The sequence below is a fragment of the Cryptomeria japonica genome, chromosome 8 (genome assembly GCF_030272615.1).
Source record: "Cryptomeria japonica chromosome 8, Sugi_1.0, whole genome shotgun sequence".
NCBI classification, from domain to species: domain Eukaryota; kingdom Viridiplantae; phylum Streptophyta; class Pinopsida; order Cupressales; family Cupressaceae; genus Cryptomeria; species Cryptomeria japonica.
In genome coordinates, this window is record NC_081412.1 from 639,475,222 (window position 1) to 639,495,104 (window position 19,883).

General features: G+C 33.0%; 1 protein-coding gene across 1 annotated transcript; it reads right to left on the minus strand.

Moving 5' to 3' along the window:
• Positions 1 to 4,887: 4,887 nt before the first annotated feature.
• On the minus strand, positions 4,888 to 19,562 carry LOC131067719 (AP2-like ethylene-responsive transcription factor PLT2). Its single transcript, XM_059210660.1, has 9 exons — positions 19,545 to 19,562; positions 10,452 to 10,467; positions 6,723 to 6,792; positions 6,550 to 6,623; positions 6,266 to 6,327; positions 5,929 to 6,002; positions 5,557 to 5,607; positions 5,321 to 5,442; positions 4,888 to 5,183 (listed from the first exon to the last, which is right to left on the minus strand). The coding sequence occupies exons 1-9, from the start codon at positions 19,560 to 19,562 to the stop codon at positions 4,888 to 4,890; spliced, it is 783 nt and encodes a 260-aa protein (XP_059066643.1).
• Between the last annotated feature and the right edge of the window lie 321 nt (positions 19,563 to 19,883).

Consider the following 19,883-nt stretch of genomic DNA (forward strand, 5'->3'; position numbering starts at 1 on the left):
TATTTTAAAACCTATTTAATTAAAAAAAAAATTAAATACTCCTAAAACTGACCTTGTTTACTTTTGTCATGCTGACCCTCTCTTCTGGAGGTGTTTTCCCACAAATGGTCTTCAAATCTCCCTTTACTGCATTGAGTCCCACAAGATGATTTTCAAAAGTAGCCCTGGACTTGGATCTGTAAGTAATGCGACATTTCAAACTGTTTTCTATGAAAAAGTTAATATAACTGTATATGCACATACATGTCGAGTTCTGTTTGCCTTACTGTTTTCTATTAGCTCTTCTCACCCTTCCCTACTTAATCAATCAAAAAACGTACTTCGCGACTAAAAGATAAGCTGAAGTTTTTTCTTCAAAGGGAAGTGGTTGATGTCTCCTTTGTTGGATCAACAATTTGGATTTCTTGCTCTTACTTACGCTAGTTTGTTTTTGAGATGGAATGGCTGCTCATGATTTTTGTTAAATACTCTCTTCTGATGATCAGTCATGTTTAGAAGTAGGTGCAGGTTCGGGTACGACATGTTCAATACTTGTAGTAGTGTCCATTAATTTACTTTTTCCAGGTTCGGGTACAACACGTTCAATACTTGTAGTAGTGCCCATTAATGTACTTTTTCTAGCTCGGTCCACCTTCCTCCAAAGTGTTTGGATATGTGGCTGAGGAGTCATTTAGGTGTACACTTCTCATCAGGGTTGACTAACATCTTCTGATTCTACTGTAATATATCTGCACAAGAAAGCATTGTATTTTGATTGCTCTAAGAAACGGAGAAGAAATTCTTTTTCATAAGGTTGATTACCCTACATCTTTAGGATTTTGTATTCTTTATCAGAAGAATTACACTTAAACATTACTATTTTGAAGGTGTTAAATCCTGAATCCTTTTTATACTTTTTTTTTCTGAACGGTTGCAGTGTAACATTAATATTTTGAAGATACTAAATCATAAACCTTAAGAATGCTAATTTTTAAATATAATTTTTTTTCATGTAATCGATTTCTCTTATATAATAATATATCAGCTGGATTTAGTTCTATTTTTCTTCCACAACTACTTTAGCTATGATTTACTTTTACAACTATCCATATGTTTTGAAAGGATGAAATGTCTCACTGAATACATTTCCTGTTGATTTGGGTTCTATATAATATATCAGAATTTAGGAAGTGGCCTTATTGTATTCTGAGGACTCGTTTGCCAAACTCCTATTAATATTACATGGATCATATGAGATTCCATTAACTATTGATTTGTATAATCTTTATCACCTTGTCCTCTAAAACCCCTGGTTTTACTATAGATTTTATTGGATCTTTGTTTATTATTGTCTTTCTTGTTCTTTTGTTTGTTCTTTCTTTTGCGGTCTCGCTGTTGTTGTATTGTTTCTGCTTGATTTGTGTGTTCTATCTTTTGTGGAACTCCTTGGGCTATTATTGTTTCACTGTATTGTGCTTGTTGTTCCACTGAAACATGTTTCAGATCCTAGATAAAATCTCATTGTTTTTTATTTATCAAAAATAGAGATAATCTAATCTCAAATTCTCCTTGGGAAGGGATCTATTTTCTATTTGGGACCAACATGGTTCAAGATCCTGTAAACTTGCCATAAGGAAAGTTACCTGTTAATATATTCATATCACTATTGCTTATAGTCTTCATTGAGATTGTTGGTATTTCACCATTCAGTTTCTACGTTATCTTGTATTCTGATTTGGCTTCCTTTAGTGATAATAGTGATACCAATGGAAATGGAATATATAATTGGTAATTTTATAATTTTTCATATTGGTTCATTTAATGACTTAATTTTGGGTTTTATTTCAGTAATTTTTATTTTATTTTATTTTATTTTTGGGCAAAGAGGTGAATCTCCTATATTGATATTTAGAATAACAAAGTTTACAAACAGTTACATAGAGAATATAAGATTGAATTAAAAGGGGCATCGAAATCAATGAAATATTGGAATCCCTGTAATTAGGGGAAGAGACTAATCTGATCAAAAACAATATTTGTGAGTGTGAACCCTTCCATGGCAGCGGCCTTTGAAGATCCACTCAAGTTCTTGAGCATGTTCGGCTGCAACAATGCAAGAAATGTCATCATCAACACCTTGTTCACAACTTCCTCTGTTATGAAAGACACACATGCAATTGAGTTCCCATGCCCTTCAATCCAACGTACTTCTGCGGGAGAAACAATTTTATGCCTTGCAAACTAACTAGTCTGCTAGTCCTGTTGAGAATGTTAAAGATATGAGTTTGTAGAATTCTAATCTCAAGAAAGGACTGTTAATCAGATCTCTTGAAGGGCATCCCACCAAGGGATCTCGTAGTAATGAGTTCTAAGGCATTCCTCCTCACATAGGTAGCACTCTTGCAGACCCCAAGGGAATTCACGGAGTATGATGTAGCACTCTTGCAGACCCCAAGGGAATTCACATTGCTATTCTTCCTCCTTTCAAACCCATCGTCCATGTTCTTTATTATCTTGAAATCACCGCAACTATCACTATCTCCACCATTCTTCACACCCATTATAGAATTCTTTGGTCCAAAAGCATCAATTTGAATGAAAGGGAAGGTTTTTTCTTTTGGCAACTTCAACCTAGGCTTTGGAGTATCCCCTAATGCTCCTAACACTTGCGAATCGCTGAAGCATGCCTACACATGAACTATAACAATTCTAGAGGAAGAAGAATCTACAAAACTGAGGACATATTAGTTAAAAGATACCATCCTAAATCAAAAGACCACTTGAAAAGTGTATCTAAAAATTCAAAGCGCAATAAATGATTTAGGAACCAAGGGCCTCTTTACGGATGATAGATGAGGCCTCATAAAATTGGAGGAGAGAGTCCATGGAGAATTTGGCAATATGATCAAATTGAGCACACCCCTTATTCACCAACCAATCTGCTAGGATATTTCCCTCTCTGTAACAATGAAGAAGCTCATAATTTTCCAGTGAGTTAAGAAGTAGCCAAACTTGTTGCAGCACATACGAAATGCTCCAATTGTGCACAACATTCTCTTTCTACATGCATTGATAATAAGAAAAGAGTCGCCTTCAATTAAGATGTTCAAAACTTGAAGGGATTTAGTCAACAAGAGGCCTTGGACAAGGGCATGTGCTTCTGCCATATTATTGGAACCATCTGGGAAACAAAATGTTGCTTCTACTAGAATATTCCTTTTATGATCCCTAATTACACACCAGCCACCTGCTTTACCTGGATTGTATTTGGCCACCTCATCAAAGTTTAACTTTAACTTCTCTTTCGAAAGAGGAATCCAGTTGATTTTTAATCTATCTATTTTTCTTTTGGGTTTGTGAATCTCAATCTGAAAAATGAAGAGTTGATTGGTTTGGCTTTTGCTACATATGGATTTACTACTTCTGAAATAGAAGTTTCAATTTTCTGCCAGATATAAACTTCCAGGTTCCATTCTGAAGATCCTCTTGTTTCTTTCCCACCACAAGCACCAAATGATCATAGGAGGGATGGCTTTCCAAATGCGGGCAAAAAAAGATTGATGATAGAATGAAGGACAATTTGTGAATACGTGCATCCCAAAGACTCTCAGCCCAGCAGGATTGGGCAAAGGAAAATTGTAATTGAAGGTGGTCTACATCCTCTTGAACCTGTCCACAAAGAACACACTAGAAAGGATCAACAATCCCAAGTTTGACTAATCTATCGCTTCTTAGAATCCTCTTCTTAAGAGAAATCCAAGCAAAGAATCCATCTTTAGGAAGGACAACTTCATTCCAGTAGAATGAAATTGACCTTTGAGTCTGTGATTGCTGCTCTTGACTGATAAGGGAGTTGTAACCTATTTTATCCAATAAATTCTTGTCTTTGAAGGGGGCGTTGAAGATAAATCTGCTGCTAATGATTTTATTTTGTTAAGAGAGTTTTGTTGAACTGAAGGGATTTGAGAGGAATCTACCTTCTTCGAAAGCCTTATTGGAGAGCTATAATCTAGGGGCTACAAATAGTCTTTCTCTTTGGATCTCCATATGGAAGTAAGGATGACCCTTGCTTGTGAGAGATTCTGATCATAGGCGAGGGGAGGATGACCATTCCAAGAATCTTCCCAGAAAAGAGCATTTGAACCATCCTCCATTCCAAGAATCTTCCCAAAAAAGAGCATTTGAACCACTGAACACTTGACGAGCATTTGAACCACTGAACACTTGACAAGAAAGATAAGGAGAAATCACATTTCTGCAAGCTACTACCAACTTCCAAATGGCTGATCCTGTGGAAGGATTTGAAATTGTAAAAATTCTGCCTTGATTAGGATTTACTTTGCATAATATTACACCATTTAGCTTGAGGTTTCATGTGCATAAGCTCATAAGCTCATAAGCTCACTTTGCATAAGCTTACACTGTTTGGCTTGAGGTTTCATGTAGATATGCCAAACCAATTTTACACTAGGGCTAAATTTCTTACTGAATATTATGAATAGCGGCTCCACCTTTGTTCTTTTCTAAACTCATGTTTTCTAATGATATTAAAAGAATTTGTGTTTATTGTTTAAATTTCTTTCCCAAAAAAATTTCAGTTTTATATTTATTATTTATATGTACCCTTGATTTTATGTTGAATCTCGGTATTCTATTTGTTATTTATATGTACCCTTCGCAGTCACTAAGTTATGGATTCTAATACTACATGTACCCTTGACAGTCACTAAGCTCTGGATTATAATACTAAACTCCTTTCTGTGGCCTACGTCTGTAGAATCCAAGAGTGAGAACTTCGTGGATCCCCAAAACACGTCCACGGTTTTCTTCGATAGAATAAGTTCAGTCTACCGGGGAGTTATTAGGTTTGTTTATATTTTATATATACAGAGAGATATTCTGATAGATTCAAATAAAATGTTCTTTTGAAGTAATATTATGTGAACTCAGTGCAGGCATACATGGACAGGGAGATATGAAGCCCATCCGTGGGACAAAAGCTGCCCCATAGAGGGTCATAGCTTCCTTCCTACACGTAGTGTGTTGTTCAACTCTGGTTCGCTTTGCATTCCTTCCTACAGGTAGTGTGTTGTTCATGATGGCTTTCACATCATATCTACTTGTGTCAAAGTTCGTAACAGCTTTTTTTCCTCTATATTTAATGGCAGCAATGTCATAACCCTCTGCAGCACCTTCCTGATCATCTGTAAGTTCAAACAAGAATCATTAGCCTTTTCATCTGGTGTGATTATTGGATGCATTTATGTGGAACTATAGTTCAATGTACGGTACTAGGATGTATTGGAATTATTGTACTACAGACTGAGAAAGAGGCGCTCACCGAATGTTCCCAGATACAGATTTTTGTACCCAGCAACCCTGCCAATCCTAGCCTGCCACCCTCCATCACTAGGACACTTGCCGAGCCATATCATGGATTTGTAGAGATACATTTGGTCAATGCTGGCTTTTAAATTAGTTAGTTTATCTCAGAGAGATTTAAATTAATTTCATCTTTTCATAGTAATGTTTAAGATAAAAATATAAGTTCATCTAAATAAATTATAAAATCCAAACCGTGTTACACCGCGGTAGGCTGATGTTCCCCTAGAAAAGCTATCGCTACTCCTGCAAAATTGACATATGGTAAGGGTTTGAGAAAAAAAGAATATTGAAGTAATGAAAATATTATGTCAATGCATAAAATCCACAAACAATTCATACCAATATTATAAACTGAATTCTAAAATGTATAAATATAAATCAAATTAAACATTATAACAGGTCCCTAAGAAGCTGTTTCTTACTATTATACATTCTGCTCCAAATTGAAATAATCTTTAGCACCCAGGAAAACAATTATGATACTCACTGAGATCTTTCTCCAGATCTACTGCTCTACATTTTCCTAACCCCTATGGATGCATAGATGGTACGAAACCTAATTACCTCTTTATAAATTGAATATATTGTTCCTTTGACATGTTCCTCATCTCTGTCAACTCTGTCTCATAGTTTTGTCTCTACATTTGATACAGGAGGTCAAAAAAATAAGTAAAAAGGGTTGGTTGAAACTGTTATACAAAGCATAATAAGATACGACTAATTACACACAAAGGTTACATTATAGCACAACCTTGAGACATTTTATAGCGGAAACCCAAATGTTATACAATTTTGCCATGCTGGGCATTTTATGTGGGAAAGTAGAATGATAACCAAAGGCATATTCTCGGAGAAACTAGAATATCAGCAAATAGATTTGAAACTTAAGGAAATATTATACCGGAAAGTTTATTAGAGTTGATGTACGCCGACACTTGAGAGCTGCCAGATCGTAATCTCCTCCTGATCAAATCGTTAAAAAGAAGCCCATCAAAGAAATCTTAGATATTTTGCTTCAAAGAATTGAATCCATAGAAATAACTTTCTAAACATACCTGAATTTAATATCTAGTGGAAGCCATACCTGATTTTAATATCTAGTGGAATCCATCTAGGACTTTAGAAAGAAAAAGGTTTTATGCATAACACATTAGAATAAAGATTCATTAAATCAACCTTGTTTACCCTTACGGGTTTGACCCTCTATTGGGCAGCTGCTGCACCACAGATAGGCTTCATATCTCCCTGTTTCCTTACGCCTGCATTCAGTCCCATATAATATTACTTCAAACAAACAATTTATTTGAATCTATCAGAATTATCTCTCTCCGTATATGCAAAAGTAAATATAAACACACCAAGAACTACTTCGAAGAAAGAAAACGTTGGACGTATTTTCGGGATCCATCAAGTTCTCACTATTGGATTCTGCAAATGTAGGCCACAGAAATGAATTTAGTATCAGAATCCATAGCTTAGTGACTGTTAAGGGTACGTATAAATGACAAATAGAATACTGAGATTCAACCTAAAATCAAGAGTATATATAAATAATAAATAGAATGGTCAGATTCAACCTAAAATTAAAAGTCATTAAAAGAAAGAATATTAAAAAGTATTAGATTAACAAGTATATCTTTTATTTCCATTGCTATCACTATCATCAATAAAAGAAGCCAAATCAGAATACAAGACCATGTAGAAACTGAATGGTGAAGTACCAACAATCTCAATGAAGACTATTGCTTAGCCATAATATGAAAATATTAACAGCCAACTTTATGGCAAGTTTACAGGATCTTGAACCATGTTGGTCCCAAATAGAAGATAGATGTCATTCCAAGGCGGATTCGAGATTAGATTTCATAAACAGAAAAAAATGAGGTTTTGACTGGGATCTGAAACATGTTACAGTGAAACAAGAATAGTCCAAGGGGTTCCACAAAAGATGGAAAACACAAATCGGATAGAGACAGTACAACAGCAAGATGACCGCAAAAGAAAGAACAAACAAAAGAACAAGAAACACAATAGTAAACAAAGATCCAATCAAATCTATAGTAAAACCAGGGGTTTTAGTGGACAAAGTGAATAAGCCCTCAGAATGTATTCATTGAGAACATTGAGAACTAAAGGAGAATGTAGGATAATCAACCTTCTGAGAAAGACTTTCTTCTCCGTCTTTTCCAGCAATCAAAATACAATGCTTTCTTGTAGAGATGTATTACAATGTTGCACATATATAGAGGTCTACTCTCAAAATTACATCATCGGTAGGTGGGAAGGGGCTCCCTCGTAGAAGTCACAAAATTAAAATGATAAATTCTAATATATTAGAATTTGAAATTATTAATAATAAATATTTTCATTATCTAAATAGTAAACATTTTCATTACCTAGATGATAATGGTTTTTATTTTCTTAAAGATGTATTTAATAGTTGTCAATATTTTAATTAAATACTATTTAATTTTATTGGCCGAAATAATTTTACTGTAAAAATTAAATCTATTAAATAAAATTTGATTTTTTTTAAAAAAAAGCAAATGAATAACATATAAAATAATAATCTTATAATTTTGTAATTGAATAAAATTACAATAGTAATATAAAATTAATGAATAGATAGATTGCAAAATATTTTGAAGTCCATTGAAAAATTTGATGAGTTGCTACCTTGCAAAGTGTAAAAATTGAACAAAATTTGATTATAACTCCACCTAGAAAGAATTAAACTGTTTGTGTATCTCCCATGACCAACCTTATTAAAATTGTGTATACCATGTTTTCCACATCATTACCAAAATAGGATTCCATTTAATACCCAATGCTCCCCTAATTCAATGGTTTATGTTACAAGAAATTATAATAGTTTCAAGACATATATAAATAAAGTTATGATCCTAACAAAATATATTTACTTTTAACATGATAACTGATTTTTTATTTTAGGTTTTATTTTAAATATATTTTATATTTTTCTAGTTTATTTTTAGAAGATTGGGTTGCAATAGATAAAATTGATCATAAGATATATACATCAATTTGATATTATTTTTCTATATTAATTTTGTGAAATAAATTTTATATGTGTGTGCATACATACATACATACATATATACATACATATGTATACATACATGCATGCATGCATGCATACATACATACATACATACATACATACATATGTATACATACATGCATGCATGCATACATACATACATACATACATACATACATACATATCCACCAAATTTTTAATTAAAAGTTAAAATAAATAAATAACAATTTAAAAATAAATATTTTTATCATTTTCATTAATTTTTTAATTAAAATTTGGATAAAAATTAAATTATATTTTATTATAATCCAATCAAAAATCATTGCTCATTTCAAACATACTAGTATGTGAAATCCAACTTTATTCAGTAAAACGATTACATACTTATAATGAAACATTATAGAATTCCAATCTAGTAGTTTATTCAATCTAATTTATTTTAAAGATCGAGATTTTAACCTCAATTTTATTTTAGAGGAAGTGGGTGAAGGCCTTGGTGATTTTTTGATGGTGGATGATGAATCTTTTGTCAAAAGGGCTACCTCCTGAGATATATCTCAAATATTCTAAGGGTTGCTGCATTTAATCTTTGGACTATGAAGGGATACTTTTTTGGTGTAGAAGATGTTTTAAAAAATGTCATGCAGCTCCACAATGTGGATTAGATAAAAAGACAATGTCGGCTTCATGGTGGAAAGGGGCTTTCGAAGAGTGTGAATGGGCCTTAGGCTGTAAAGTCTTGTGATAGCATTCCAACTAACATTGTTATGTCTTTAAGGAGGAATATTGATGATGAAATGGAGGATTCTCTTTCTACTGGCACTCATTCTCAAAATGAAGGTGGATTTTCGTTGGCTTGGCACAGTAAGACAGTGCAGGTGGAAGAGGGTTGGATTATTGTTAAGTGTAAGAAAGCTAATCTTTCTAAACCCTCTTTTGACGTGAATCTTAGTTCCCACAAAAGTAGTGCTAAGTGTAAATCTTGATGGTTTTAAGTTGGGAGAGCCTTGGCTGGAGTTTTTCTGGTCTTTCTCTGGTGTTGTTTTAGGTTGTGAGAGCCTACTTTTAAAAGACCTATGTATTTGGTTTTGAGAGTTTCAAATCCTTGGTGAATTGTTTAGTTGTAGTGATCTGTTTTGGCTTAATGTCTTGTTAAGTCCAAACTTATCTTTTTTAAAGGGTTTGGGGTCCCTTCAAAACCTATTTTTGCTTTAATAAAAAACATTGTCATTATTGTGTAGTAGAATTAGTTACATAGTATTTGATATTTCTTGTAAATATTTATACTAAAAATCACAAAATAATTGACTACTTACTTATTCATGTATTGTTGTTTATTAATTCTGTAATCCTTACAAATATTTATGTTGAAACTCACAAAATAATAATAACTTCACTATTTAATTGCATCCTGCCTTAGTAGAAACTAAGAAATCAGTTTTTTTTTTATAATTTCTATTTCAATTCCTCCTATTTAAAATCAGCTTAGCACATCTTCTTGTTTTCTAAAATTTTTTTCTTTACATATCTATAAATAGAAATGGTATGAAAGATATATTTAGAATAAATAGTTCCTTTACATTTCTTTTATTGCTTCTTTAATTTTATATGAAATACCATACTTCAAATTTTTAATGTTATTTAATATGTTAGTGAGATATTTATAATTTTTACATGAAGGACAAACTTTATGTCACAACCAATGGTCAAAATATTTGATTGTAATGGAAAATTTATAGCCTGCCCATAAATATGCACAATACCATGCGAAAATATTGACGGGGAATGATACATACCAAAAAGTTAAAAACTCATTGGTTGAGATGTTTTGTGGATGCATCATTAGTGAAGACTTGTTCCTTGGAGAGTAGAATCCACATGCAAAGGAAAATCTCAATTCAGCCCTGATTACAAGTGTACAACTAAATCACACCACAGGCACATATGCAAACACTTTGGAGGAAGATGAACCGAGCTAGAAAAATTACTTTAATGGGAACAAGTATTGAACCTGTTGTACCTTTACCTGCTTCTAAACGTGTCTGAACATCAGAACAGAGTATTCAGAAAAAGTCATGTGCAGCCATTCCATCTGCAGATAGCCATGGGACATCAAAACCAAAGAAATGTAAGTAAAAGCAAGAAATACAAATTGTTGATCCAAAAAAGACAAATCAACCACTCCCCTTCGAAGTAAAAACTTCAGTTTATCATGAAGTTCCCAAATATTATTTTGATTGATTAAACAAGGGAGGGTCAGAAGAACCATCACAAAAGAGTAACTCAAACAGGTCTGGTCATGTATTTTCATATAGATTTATATCTACTTTTTCTTAATAAACAATTTTAAATGTTTTCTATAAAATTTGTTTATCTTAATAAAAAATAGACAGTTCTAAATGTCTCATTACTTACAAATCTAAATCCAAATCCAAATCCAAATCGAGATCGAGGGCTACTTGTGAATATCATCTTGTGGGACTCAATGCAGAAACAAAATTGAAGGGAGATTTGAAGCCCATTTATGAGACAACACCTCCAGAAGAGAGGGTCAGCATGATTAGTAGTTTTTTTGAAATTAAATGGGCTTTAAGATGTCTTAACATTAGTGTTTATAGGGCAACATGGCACTACAAATGATATAAAATCTATTATTTATAGATGATTTCTACATTTAGAAACATGATTGCCTTGATTTTAAGGGCATGTAATAAAACTCATAATGATCTAGCTTGTAGTGTTAAGTTTTAAAATTAGTTAGTGACTGACAATAAGTTCGGTACATATATATTGTAAATATAATCCTGAGATTATATCTTTTGTTTCCATCACTGTTATCATTATCTTATTTATATTAAAATATGAAAAAAAAAATTAAAAAAAAAAAATCATTAGATCTCATGACTGTTAGAAATAAGTGACTGTCAGAAATAAGCCACATCCAAATTAATTAAATAAACTCTTTTGATGTGTACATTAAACTCTTTTGATATGTAAATTTAAGGAATCTTGAATCATGATGGTATCAGTTTCAAATATAGAGAAAAATTGAGGAGTCTCAATCTTGAATCACATTTATCATAAGGTACTATACAAGCTCTCTTGGATAATTACTCTGATCTCAGTGTAGTTTTTTTAAATAAAATATAAGTATACTTTTTCATAAAGCATTAATATGTAAAATGAGATAAATGTTAAATGCAAAAATGTTCACATTAGCATTGAAACCTTGAAACCTAGCCTAGTCCATCACCTATATCTGACGATAGAAATATTAGAAATATTATTGAAACCGAATATAAATGACATTTGAAGAATCTAACAAACCAAATTAACACCATGATAAGTAAATAATATATAACATATACGATTTAATATTAGTATGCCAAAATAGGAAAACCATAATCTGTGAATATATACAGACAATGTAAAAAGGGATGGATGAAATACAAGGAAAAATGATAGTGAATAAGATGGGTTTTAACATATTGATATATAGGAAAAAGATTCACAAAGTTGGTATTATAAAATCATTTTTAAATACAAAAAATTTGATGGGTTATGTAGATCAGAATTATTTTAATTAGATTAAGTGGGTAAGGCCCCCAGTCAATTATAGATCCAAATAGTAAACCATCAATCAAAAAGAAAAACAAGGGTTTGGAGATCAAGCTCACCAATCAAGTGAATGACCAATCAAGTGAATGGAGAGTTTATAAATTTCTCTTAAAACAACTACTACTATCAAAATTCACAAGCAACAACCTAGAAATGGCTAACAAGAAAAGACAAAACATAGAAAGAATCAAGGGGACAATAAGAAATGTAGCCCCATCCATCTAGCATCACCTCCAGTTTCACTTCCAAATCACAATGTTCCAAGACAGATCTAAAACTAAATCTACATGAAAAAATATTTAAAAAATGATTTTTCTTTAAAATTTGAGATTTAGTATCTTTCAAAGAATATTGCTTCACTGCAACTCTTTAGAAAAGAACATTCAAGATTAGTACCTTTCAAAAAAATAATATTTTAGTCCAATCACAAAATTAGCACCTTTCAAAGCAATAATGTTTCTCTACAACTCTTCAAATAACACATTCAACTTAAATACTTTCAAAACAATAAAGGTATACTATGCCTTCTTTATTATAGAGGAGATGTATATAGATCTAGATGCACAATCTTCAAAATCATGTTATATTATCAAAATTATGTATAATAATAACATGCTATTAGTATAGATAAATATAAAGTGTAGATGAGTTTAGGGTATAACCTCTAGATGGGTTCAAGATAGATAGAAGGTATACAATGCCTTCTTTTTAATAGTAGAGGTATATTTTAATTGAGATGCACAATCATCAAAATCTTCTTATATAATTAGGAATGTGTATAATATACCCTCTTTATAATCTAGATATGCAATTCTCAAAATATAACATGTAGATGATTTTTTAAATATACTTTTCTCCATTAAACATGTATCTATAAACTTTATTAAATATATTAGTCAAAGTCAATTTTACATCAACGCATTGTAATGTATTACAAAAAATGAATAATAATGATATGTATTGGTTTAGGTAAAATCTAACATGTAGATGGTTAAAAATGTTTCTGTCTATCTGTGACCCTTTGTCATGTCAATTTCAGTTATATTTGTATTATGTATTTAATTCTTGTTACTATTCTAGTTATAGTATTTAGTCTATTAAATTATTTATTTCATAAATTATATTTTTATATTCATATTTAAAATTTAAATATTTTTATAGAGAAGAGAAGATTAAAGAAAATTGTATGTCACGATAAAATTTGTATGTTAATCTAAATTTTCATAAATTTTCATATATATATATATATATCATCAACATATCATCATATGCTATCTTATTCACATCTATTCATTTTTTTATATATGATATATATTATATTCAATATTGATCCTCATGTTTAAGAATTATTTCTTGGATTGAAAGAAAAATAAGAGAAAGCAATGGAACAATAATCCAAGAAGTTTGTTGATTGAGATAATGTTACCAAGAAGAAGAGAAACTTGAGTTGACTAATCACCAAATGCCAGTTGAGACACAAGAGATTTTGGAAGGGGATAAAGCAAAGAATGAACCCCTAATGAAGTATGAATGGATGGCAATATCCTAACCATACAAGAGATAGAAGGATTAAGTAATAAGCTTATTACAATAACCTATGAGGAATTAGAGAATCATCTCTTAAATAGAGATGAGGAGAAGAGTTTATTTCTTAATAAACAAATTAAAAGAAAATGAGTCATCCACACATGTGTGAGATGACACAAAATGACAAAGGACATGTACGGATTCCAAATGAATATTTTAACATGATACACATAAATAATTAACCTTTACCTAATAAAGATTAATTAACTTAATGGGGAATATTTCTAACACCCCCATTAAATTTTACTTGGGAAGTTCACATCAAACCCTTAAATGAGTTGTAAACCAAGATTTTTACATTGAATTTGGATATTTTCTTTACAAAGTAGCTTGGTGAGAATATAAAAAAATTTATCTTCTCTTATTAGTTATTAATAAGGTAAGTAGTACAAGCCATAGCTTTAGCCCAAAATTTATAATGTATTTTTTTAGCATATAACAAACATCTAGCTATTATAACAATAGTTCGTAATATTATTGGTAATTACTAGTTAGTTGATGCTAATATTTTTGGTTGATTAAGGGGGCTCTTTCCTATGCTTTGATTGGTCTACAACTTCTATTTGTTTCTAGGTTGTTAGTTTTTATAGCTGGTTAATATTTTGAACTACTACTTTGTATTTGGGATCAAGCCCCTCTCCCTATTTAATCAATTAGAAACAATCTTCATATCAATCCCATGATGAATTAATGCATATCTTTAGACATGGATATTTGATACTCTTGTTGAAATATAATAAAAGAATCACTATTCTAACATTTAATCTTTATAAACAAAAGATATCTAGCATGACCCTATTTTATTTAGTATCATTATCACCTAAAAGACTATTTTTTACTAATTTAGTTGTATTTGTAGTGTCGCAAATTATCACTAGGCCAATTTACACCTGAATTTTATGCCCCTATTTAAGTGTGTCCTATCCTCATCATCTTTCTAGGTCTGTTTGTATCTATTCTCCATTGTTGAGGCCATTAAAAACCTTTTTTTGGTCCTACCATGGTATATCACCCTCATTTTACCTTTGTTTGAGCCCTGATTATAGAGGTACCAGGGCGTGGAGCACCCTAGTCTGGAGAATGGAACCCCAAAATGCCCTAGTCCCTCTTAATTTGGCCCCAATTTAAAATGAGGTAGTTGTTATACCTCCCTAGTAAGATTTGACCCCCATGGCTCTGCACGGTCATTGGAGGTTGGCCTAATTGGTAAATTACCTAAAAACACCTTATATAAAGGCATTAATAAATTGATTTTAACCTATTTCTCTATCTAAATTCAACTTAAAGCATTCTTTCATTTATGAAGCATTCATAATTAGGCATTTTCAGAGATCTTCAAGTTTGCATATTCATCATTCAACCATTGTGGAGCAAAATTACATCATTCCTATGCAAGCAAGTGTGTGATTAAGGTTTTGTCATGTTTGTGCTATATCATAAAACATATGTGATTACATTCCAAGAGAAAAGCATCGCCATCAATAATTGTATATCCGAGGTACATATCTATTGAGTATTTATTTCATCATTTGCATTTATTCATTCAAGGTTAATTCCTAAACTGGGGTTTGACTTAGGCAAACCACTATTCCAAATAATTTCCCCCTTCTTCTTAAATGTAGGAAATAGGTACAAAGATACATTTCAGAGGATTGATAGGATTCATAGAGACAAATAGGTTCACCTTTGGACAATGAGAAATTTAGAGGACCATGGTGAATTGATAATATTTGGTTCCAAAAAATCAGGCCTAACTTCTAAGAACAAATCCAAAACATATTATTTTTTCTCAAATCCAAGTTCTTGTCTCTGTACAATGACTGTAGCTCACTATTTATACTCGATTCCTTCAATAATCACCTATTTTGCCATAATTTTAGCATTTTCACAATTCAACTTAGAAAGACGGAAGAAAACCCTAACCCTAGAGGAACCTAATAAAAATTTCAGACCTTTTCACTAGAGGGATTAAGCCTAGATCTATGAGTTCCAACCCTCTTTTAATGTTATGGTTAATTAAGAAAGAATAGTGTCTTTGTTAGCTTAATTGTTGAAACCCTAATTTAACCTTTATAATATTATATCACTATAATTGTTGAATGTTTCAAACAAAAAATTGCCAATAAACTCAATATTAGAAAACCATGTCAAATCACTAAACAAGTTACAACTAAATGTTGTAAACCACACATTGCACCATTATTTATAACATTTTCAATTAATATTATCTCTTTAATAGACATATATACTACCATGAGTTCCCATATCATGTCTAGACTAAAAAAAGGAAATATCTAGATTCCTCCATGGTACAATATTACATCACTACCAATGCTCCCACTAAACATGATCTATACATACCCATGACATCATAATAAAATGTCTTAACAAAAAATCATCCATAGGTGCCCATTAAATCAAATAACTTAACTAAAACTTCAAGAACATGATCTCTAAAAGAAGATAATTGTTATAGGTTCCAACTAAATAATCACCAAAGACCAAATTATTTTCTCATTAATTTCATAAGCATCCGAAAGCATTATAGATGATCACATGTAATCCATAAATATTTCTCCTATCTCTCTTGTATATAGAAAGAATGCAAAGAAGATTATTAATAGTCTTAAAAGAAAGCTACATATTAAATCTAGTGAAAGTACTAAGCTTGTTAAAGAATGACCATCTTGTGGAAAGAATTGAAAAGGAAAAATAAAAAAATAACAAGAATTTTAAGCTCAAAGGTAGCAATTATTTTCTCAATGAGATGCTAAGTCTCCAAAAACAATCTATGTTAGACTTGTGTGAATATTATTGTCATTGATGTCAAATCAGCTATCTGGTTTGGACCAGACAATATATGTAGTCTGGATACTGGTCTGGATGTTGTATGCAATCAATATGAGTAGCTCTTTTGTTAAGAATAATAATTTTTTTACCAATTGAAGATATCTCAAAATATCAAATAGACTTCATTGAATTAAAATAGAAAATGTAGAATAAGCAAGAAGACCACAATGATAAGATGAACACTGAAATTTGTATGACGAAAACCTGAAAGGAGAAAAACCATGAAGATTGTTAACTCTCAAGAAAATATAACTAGTTATAGTTGTTTTTACAAATGGGTGGCTCACTGCCAAATTACAAATGTTGAAATAACTGCAATCTAAAGAAACGACTAACTGCCAGAATGCTAACTGCAATCTAAAGGGTTGAACTGAGAAGTTTTGCATCTCCAAATGTATGAGATCGGTGCCAAGTTAAGTTCATATTACAAATCTCATACTTTCCTAGAAGATTCGGTTAGAGATCTCTACACTACTATTCCATAGTCTAGTAAAGGACTACTACACTATTGATTACCTTCATTATCTGTAAATCTTACATACACTGCTTCTTTTGTTGTGAACTTGTTGGAATTATGTTGTCATTTATGTCAACCGGTATAGGATGGAAACCAGTATGGGACATTGATGAGTAGTGTTGACATTGATGCATACCAGAAATGGTGCCATTAATGTCAACTAGCATGGAAGGTCACTGCTACACAAGTTAGTGTTGACTTGTGTTGAAGACATAAGGATTGCATACCGGTAAGTGACATGTTGGCACTGCATATTTGCCAACCAACATGATAGCAAGATGTTGGGCTATTGATTATGATGAAGAGGGGGGATGTTATCAAGAATCACATCAACACCAGAGGTGAAGTATTTATAGGTCATCGATATTCTATGTGGATGCAAAACAATAGGACTCCCACTAGATAAAGATCTAGTCACCATGTGAAGAGATGACTGATAATGAATGTGCCCACACTGGATCATATGGGCCTGATTGAATATATGTTGCTCAAATAGGGAAGCCACATTGGTCCATTGTAGGATGTTGACATCAAGGATCCACTCCCACCGGTAGTGGAGCTTATCTCCTATTATTCCTGAAATGCATCATAGTCCTCTGAGATATGACAAAAGAATTGAAAGTAGGTGAATGAAGCCTCTCACTGGATGAATTGGTGAAAATCTAAGTTTCCTTAGGTGCATGAGATCAGGGATATGCACCAAATAAGCTGGGTAGACATGCTGAGTTATCAGTATAGAGACTGAAGGATATGTTTGTCACTTTGACAAATAAATTAATAGGAGAACCATTTTAATGAATGAAGAAGGTAAAGTTGAGCAGTTACAGACAGATGGAGTATGTTGAAGATTGATGACATGATGTCATCATGGTGTTTACTGGTAATTATGTCCATCGGTCATGCTATTAAAGTGTAGATGGAGAAGACTCCCAACTATTGACAATGTGAATGAGGTAGGTTGGCATGTGTACTGACAGGTTTAGGTACTCCACTAGAAGAGAAGCAGAGTGAAAGGCTGAAGGCGGACCGGTTAGGGTATAACTAACAGGGTTAGAGAACCGGTAGGGTTAGATGTCTAGTAGGTGTGTATCGATTGAGTGTTTGGTCGGTGACTCTATCTGAACCGACACACTAGTCCATGATGAGATGGATACATACACGGATGCCATGTGGATTTGAGGTGGAAAGCTTGCAAAGGTCAGTGAAGTGTTGTGTCGATCAGGTTGTTGGTATTTGGTCGACATTTATTGTTGAATACGACAATCATGGGAGGCATTGCTGAGGTGGGCGACTCGAGGAAGGTCAAATAAAGGTGATCAATGAGATGCATCGATTGAAGCAGAGTGTCTAGGTGCAGAATGAGGTTGGTGTTGCAATCTGCAGAACCATTTATGGTGATTGATCTTGTACCTCACCGATTAACTATCTGTGTTTTCTCAGTTTAGCAAACGTGCCTTGGAAGGAAGAAGATATGGTAGGTGATGCTGGATTTCTTGCAGGCTACCTATCTTCATGCAAAATGAGATCAGATCATATATGATATGCCACACGATTGGTGAAGAAACCCTAGCATGCCAAAGATTTGAATATCGGTCATGGTGGGAAAACTCAGATATATATGTGTCAACTAAACATCAAAGTTGATTGATGCTGCCTGAAGAATAGGTCCTGGATGATGAAGAGTGAAGTGTGAAAAAGTAGCAGAGAGCTAACCAGTCAGAGACTTCATTGAGGATCATAGAGATTGAGAGTTGGAGGTGCAACCGTTGAGAGGGTTTAACAGAGGCTTAACCAACAAGGTTAGAGTGATCAGTAAGCTGCAAAGAGAGTTGCAGTGGTGTAAACCGGTGGTGACAGAACCTGTAGAAAAGAAGAGAAGGTGTTGCTGTGCAGTGGGAGTGTTGATGAAGATCCAGCAAGACAAGATCTGAGCAGATCTTGATTGGTAAGTAGAAGATCGACAGAGATCAGAGATCAGAGTACCAGTGGTAGCAAGCAGAAGTGCATCTGACAGAACAGAGTACCGACAAAGAACAGGTGGAGGCTGAACCGGTAAGGTTGCAGTAGAGAGTGAAGGAGAGGAGGATCTGAGTGAGAAGAGAACCAACAGAGAGAAGAGTAGAGGAAGACCGATTGAGAAGAGTAGAACCAGGAGAAAGATTACAGAGGTTACAAAACACATTTGTAACCGGGGATTAACTTTTGTATTTGAAATATGACATCATAATCACTTAGTTGGAGTTCAATATAGGGGTTGGTTCTCCTTGGGTTGGTTCCCTAAATTAGGGGTTGGTGCCCTAAATGTTGTAACTGAAGGTTTTCATTGTGAGGCTGGATTGGAGCAGTAGACTCTAGCAGCGCTTCTCACCGAGGTTTTTCCCATCTTGGGTTTTCCTCGTATATACTGATGTTATGTGTTATGCCCTTGTGTGGTTGAATTGTGTTTTCTATCTTTATCTTACTGATAGGTTTGCTTGGTTATTAGGTTGGTAGCCGATAACTCTCTTGGAGGGAAAAGGATTAAGAATTTAAAAATCACTGATTCACCTGCCCTCTCAGTGGCATCTCGAGTTCAACAATTGTTATCAAAGCCTAGGTTCCTGGTTGATAATCTTTCTCTAGCTTGGGTAGATTCTAGTATTTGAACACAATGGTCTATTCCATGTCACCCTCTGCTCCAGTGTTTGATGGTTCAAAATTTTCTGTTTGGAGTCATAGGATGGAAGTCTACCTATCCTCCCTTGGGTTTGATGTATTCAGTAGTCAATGGCTTCCCTAGTAAAGCTAGTCCTCCCACTGGTCCTGAAGAAGAAAGGAGAAACAAAAGTAATGTTGAAGCTATGGAGGTCATACTTAGTGGGCTATCTAGTGATGTCTCCTCACAGG

Bases quoted from the DNA above. Each gene is read 5' to 3' on its own strand.
- LOC131067719 (XM_059210660.1), bottom strand. The intron at 6,003-6,265 runs GTATAATATTTC...TATCAAATGTAG, and splicing joins CAACTCTAATAAACTTTCCG to AGACAAAACTATGAGACAGA. The intron at 5,443-5,556 runs GTTTGGATTTTA...TTTAAAAGCCAG, and splicing joins GCCTACCGCGGTGTAACACG to CATTGACCAAATGTATCTCT.